We start from the raw sequence: 6,309 nt of genomic DNA, 5'->3' as shown, positions 1-6,309 counted from the left end.
TTAGCATGATTTTCCTTCAAGGAGATCACTAGCCATTGTCGAATCTGCATCTTCTTTTTTTAGTCTTGGACAGATTTCTTCACATTTTGAAACCTTAGCATTAGCACCAAACACCTGCAAGTCATAAGAATCTTTATGTTAACACTACAAAATAAATTAGTTGTCCTCATTTTATAACTTTAAGAAAGCCCTTTGGAGAATGAGAAAAACCAAACAGGAGTAAAGAAAATATAAATGATGGGTTCTTTTTCTAGAGGATATTCCAAAAACAAAGGGACAAAAAACTAATTCCTCTAGAAGTAATGAGAACTTAGCAGGACAGAGTAAAGAAAAATAAATGGATATGAAAAGGGACCTACACAAATGGTATTTCTCAAAGACTGATGCACCGAGTTGAATACTGCAGAAAGAAAGGTAAAGGTAAAAATGTCAATTTTCCAGAATACTTACTTAAACGCCATTCTCTGTGCTGTCAGACTGAGATTCAGTAAGTACATCGCCATTCTCTGTGCTGTCAGACTGAAATTCAGAGACGCTAGTGTTCTCCCACCCGTGGGTGGTTATTGGTCTCGTATTGATAGGGTTCCTTGGTGTATCTTAGATATAGATCTCTACGAAAACTCTTGGCTTGGACTCTGGGTATGTTTTGGATGATTGGCCAGTATTCTCCTCCCATAACACACTTACTGAAAAGAGCATCGTTACTAAAATGCAATGCAAGTGTAAAATAATCATCCTGATGCAGCTGTCGGTCTTGCAGCAGCCTCAGCAGTCCCTCCGGGAGAAAGTCCCTTTGCCATCTTTTTAAGGTTAGCCTCTCCAATGAATCCAGTTTCTCCACATTTTTCAATTGAGGGCAAATCCCCTCAACCCTCAACTTTCTTAGTGCAGGAAGATGAGAGATCCTTTCCAGACTTTGACAGCTGCGGATGAACAACTCCTTCAAGGGAGATCCCTTCAGGCCCCCAGGAAGTGATTTCAATCTCGGGCATTCCAAAACAGACAGGAACATTAGATTTGGGAACACAGTAATCTCCTCATCTCTACAAAATGACCACTCTTGCAAATTTGGCATTCCAAAGAGATAAATAGACTCAAGCTTTGGAAAGAGCGCCTGTGTAGAACCGCTCCCATAAACCTCTGAGCCAAAGGATACAACCGCTTCGGCATACCAAATAGTAAGACGTCTCAATTCAGGGAATAGACCGAGAGGAGGAAGCTGCACGACGTTTCTGCATCTATAAAGGGACAAACTTGTGAGATGGGGAAGAAGAAATCCCAGCGATGGTGGCATCATCCAAACTGGAAACTGACGACCAAAGTATCCATGGATTCTTAATTCTTCCAGGCATGGCGGTGGGGCCAGCTCCTCAAACACATCCTGAATTCTGCGGATCTCCCCTTCGCTGTACTCAGCTGGTGGGGATTCCCCCGGTTTAGTGCAGGCCAATCTTAATTCCTTAAGATGACGTTTGTTCCCAAGCACATGTCGTCCCTTCTGCGCTACCACCGCCTCCTTTATGTTATGTATTTCCAGCGCCCTCAGCTGCCCCAAAGGGCTCAAATCTTCCAAGCTGCAGCCTTGCTCCCCTCCCACAACAAAGCCGTTGAAGTAATTTAACCGCTCTAATCTTCCCATTCCAGATGGTACAAAGGACAGGTAAGTAGTCTCTACTTCAATAATTCTTAAATTGCACAGTGAAGTAATGCCTTTGGGAAGACTGCGGAGTGAAAAATAGCGAGCGAGATTTAGAACCTGGAGATTTGTAAGGTTCCTTATTGACTCCGGCAAGCTGGATATTCTTGTCCTGTTAAGATCCAAAAGCCTCAGGTGTATTAGATTTCCCACAGCATCTGGAATATTCTCAATCCCTGAATTCGCCAGTGACAGGACCCGGAGAAGTGGAAATCCAACAAACACGTCGCTCCCAAGACTGTAAGAGCCTCTTAGAAACAAGACTTTCAAGCTCCTCTGCGAAAGTAAAGGTTGAGGGGTGAGTGCTAGTCTTCCTCCTTTGTCCGTAAGTGTCAGACGGCGAAGTTTCGCCGTGGCGGACACTGTAGCTAATTTCTGTGCTTCTCCACAAAAACTTTCATCCTGTGACAGAAACTGAGCAAGTGATCGCAAGAGATCGTGCATTTTATAACGTTGATAATCGCTTTCTTTATAGATAAGATTCCTTCTAACTAGCTCTTCCAAACACTCCTCTGCTGGTTCTAAGAAATAATCATTTTGCGTTTCTGCGAATCCTTCAGCTGCCCAGTACTTCACGAGCTCAGCACGATCAAATAGATAATCCTCAGGGAATAAAGAGCAATAAAGAAAACATTGCTTCAGGTTAGAGGGTAGATCTTCATAACTCAAGTACAAGGCCCCCCTCACATCTTCAGGTAGCTCGCCCATAGACCATGCATCCTTTTCCAAAACTTTTTCCCATTCCCTCCGATTTCTCCCTTTTGTTATTAAAACACCGGCAATGCTCTTAATTGCCAGAGGGAGACCGTCGCATTTATCAACAATTTCACCCCCTACATCTCTCAGACTTTGCATTTCCTCCTCCTCTCCGGTGACATATAAACTCTTGCAGAGCAGTTCCCACCCAGATTCTGGCGGCAATTTTTCCAGGGCATGGATGTGCTCCGCCGCCCCCATCTGCATAGCAACATTCGTATCTCGAGTTGTGACTAGGACTCGGCTTCCAGCAGCTCCGCTCTGTAGTGGATTGCGTAGTAAATGCGCCCATACATCTGCTCGCCACACATCATCTAGCACCAAAATGAAAGTCTTTCCTGAAACTGCTTCCTTCAGTCGAGGTTCCAGTTCCGCTTTAGTTTGCAAATTACAAGGATCTCCTCCCGCTCCTCTTATTATCTCCTTGAGCAAAGAGGTCTCTGAGAAATTTTGTGATATGCAGACCCATATCTTTGTTGAGAACTCAGACTTTACTCTCGTGTGATTGAAGATATTTTTAGCCAGAGTAGTCTTCCCTATTCCGCCCATTCCGGTAATAGCCAAGACTTGGAGTTTTCTTTCATCTTTATTAACTATCCTCCCTACCAGATCGTCTGTAGCACGTTCAATGCCCCTCCCCACGATATCAGACGTATCTATGATAGGTGAGGTCTGACAAGTGTCCACTATTGTGATTCGAGTATCTGGTTCACTTTTCACTAAGTTAAGGCCTGACATATTTCTAGATATCTCATCCAATCTCTCATTTAGTTTCTTAATCATATCACCAATCTCATGCCGGAAACGGATGCTAGTAAAGCAAGAGAATAAGCGAGGGCGGCTACAACATACCGTTGACGAATCAGATGATGTAGACGGTTGGCCTTCAAGCAATTTTCCACCTTCGTACCTGCATAGGTCAATTATGTCATCGGCATCGTACATAACATCTTTGAGCTCCCTCACCCATCCTGCAACTGATTCTGATTGGATGCGCTTTCTCTCAGCATCATGAAGCACATGCTTGATACTTTCCAGCCTCCGCTGCAGCTTCTTGAGCTCATCTTTCACGCCCAGGACAGTTACCACCTTCTCCTTAACAACGTCAGCCATGTTACTGACTATGGTGCTAGCTAAAGCATCCAGCACCATGGCCATCTCCTCAAGAAAGAAGCAAGTATTGGAGATTTCAGAGAGTTCACAACCAAATTTCTAGTTTGCTTTGTTTAATGAGGATTGGGTACTTAGAAGTAATTGCTCTCCATTGTATAGGCTTTTCTACTTTTCTATTCTCCCTCTCTCAATTATTGAGGTACAAGTACAGGTGAAAGATATGCCCACGCGCTTTGCTACAAGTGGGAGGAACATCATACTCCCTTCAGAAGTACGAGTTGGGAAAATCTTTCTATGGTCGATATTACCCTTAACTTTTATTAAATATTATATTGTTATCCTAATCTATTCTAATTTTCCTATCTTCTTTGGATTTATAATTAAATAATTTTAATTTTCCTATCTTGGATTTATAATTAAATAATTTATCTTATCCATAATTAGACTTAACACGTTATTGGATAAAGGTGACATATTTAATATAATTCAAATCTTTTACTTATTTCAGTTTGTAGAGAAATCAAAAAAATATATGCTAGCCAGCACCTAAAAGTTTTTGGACCTTGTAAAAAATACCCTCTAAGTTTTTAAATTGCAAAAGCACACCCTACAAATTTAAAATTTTATTTAAAAATTATAAATTTTACTTATTTAATTTCAGTGAGAAATCTAAAAAATATATGCTAGCAAAAAAATAAAAGTTTTTGACATTGGAGAAAATATCTTGTAAGTTTTGAAAAATGCAAAAACACTCCTAAAATTCAAATTTTCTAAAAAACACATTGAAAATTTTAAACCTATAAACACACTAAAAATCTACAAATAACACAAACAACCCAAAAAATTTATGAAATTTGCAATAAACACTCTAAACTTTTTACAAATTGTAAGATAAAACCCTCAAAGATTGTAAAATTTATAAAAATCCTGATAATTTCTAACCTAATAGTACATTGGAAATATAGGAGTTACAAAAATCCCCAACATAATTTATAATTTATAGAAAACACCCTTAAAGTTTTAAAAATTACGAACAAACACTCAAAAATTAAATTTTACAAAAAACACCCTGACAATTTCAAACTCATTAGTAAATTAAAAATATAGGAATTATAAATAGTGTATAAACAATTTACAATCTATAGAAAAGACCTATATGTTTAAAAAATTATAAAAAACCCCTAATATTCATAATTTACAAAAAAACACCATAAGAATTTCTAACCTATAGACATTAAAATGAATATACAAAATTACTAGCAACCCCTAGAAAATAAAAAATTTATAAAAAATATCATACTCCCTTTAAAAGTATAGGTTTAGCAAAATTTTTTTATGGTCAATATTAACCATAACTTTTTAAAAAATAACATAACTAATTAAAAAATCTATTAGATTTGAAATTTACAAAAAATCAAACTTAAAGTTTAGTACATTGTAAATTACCCCTCCAAAGTTTAAATTTTTTCAATGATTTTTTGTAGTTCCTTGATTTTAATATAATTTTTAATAGTTTTGTGTATTTGTAAATTATAAAAGTTTATGGTGTTTGTTTTGACAATTTTAAAAACTTTTGAGGGTATTTCTTTTGTAGTTTTATAAATTTTTATTGTGTTTTTAGTGTAATGCATAGATACATCAATTAATGATGATATTGAAGAGTAAGTCGTTCTTAAGATGTATTAGGCTATAGCTAAGTATGCATATCACTATTCCTATACAGTATAGTTTATACATGCAAAAGTTTTCAAACAACCTATATAGCGGTTAAAAGGTTTTTGACTTTAATGTACTATTTTTTATAAATTATATTTAATATGAACCCACCATATAATTTTATCTATGATCATTATAATTTTAATACGTTTAATTGATTGACTATATATGTATATAGACCATAGATTACTTTAATTTCTCACATGAACTAATATTTGGCACTTAATAATTTAAATTATTACTTTTAATTATATTTATTTATTTACCTATAGGATAATACAATTTCAATTCTTATTTTTTGCTTGAGATTTATTTTATAGTTAAGCGTATCAAATTAGTTACTAAAATAATAATTATTTATGCTTAAATTATGATGATTATAGTTGATCACTCACTATGAAATTTTTATAAATATATATACCTTGCTTTCTATAACTCTTTGCACTGCCCATGTATAGTTTATAAATTAGTTATTAATTTGACATATTAAATTACTTTTCCTTTATAGAAATTTCTTCTTTGACTTTTGGATTATGTAATCACTATGTCACCATTCTAGCGTAGATAAACCTCATTCTAAATGACTTCTAACCAATGTTTGAGTTGAACTGAAGTATATACTATTGCTACTATGTGTATATATTTTTTTAAGAAAATCATGTCTACACTTTTTAAACAGAAAAGAATATTCTAACCTCTGATATTATAAAAATAAAATATAATCAATTGAGTGACTAGCAAAAGAGGACTTACATCAGAAAAGTGTAAATAATAAGATAAAGAGGAAAGGTAATGGCATTGCCAACAGTATTACTAATAGCAAACTATAATATAAAGTTAACATATTTTGTGGAGCCCAACTACTGGCTATAAGCATCGAGTTTTCCATATATATACTTTATAATTTATTAAAAAGGGTATATAATCTTATATAATAAAATTGATTTAATACTGAATAGTAATATCATTGTAAATGAGCAATTACAAAGATGTTAGGGACTAACATGTATGTATTTAAGATTTTAGGA

The 6,309-nt window shown here is 35.5% G+C and overlaps 1 protein-coding gene across 1 annotated transcript; it reads right to left on the bottom strand.

Moving 5' to 3' along the window:
- LOC109838184 (putative disease resistance protein RGA4) lies at window positions 1-3,610 on the bottom strand. The gene is made up of 3 exons (XM_020406645.1): window positions 688-3,610; window positions 390-400; window positions 1-114 (listed from the first exon to the last, which is right to left on the bottom strand). The coding sequence occupies exons 1-3, from the start codon at window positions 3,608-3,610 to the stop codon at window positions 1-3; spliced, it is 3,048 nt and encodes a 1,015-aa protein (XP_020262234.1).

The sequence above is a fragment of the Asparagus officinalis genome, chromosome 4, assembly GCF_001876935.1.
Source record: "Asparagus officinalis chromosome 4, Aspof.V1, whole genome shotgun sequence".
Lineage (NCBI taxonomy): Eukaryota > Viridiplantae > Streptophyta > Magnoliopsida > Asparagales > Asparagaceae > Asparagus > Asparagus officinalis.
The sequence above is the reverse complement of the archived record's forward strand: the minus strand, read 5'-3'. Positions and strand labels throughout refer to the sequence as shown.

Coding starts and splice junctions, on each gene's coding strand:
- LOC109838184 (XM_020406645.1), bottom strand. CDS start 3,610: ATGGCCATGGTGCTGGATGCTTTAGCTAGCACCATAGTCAGTAACATG.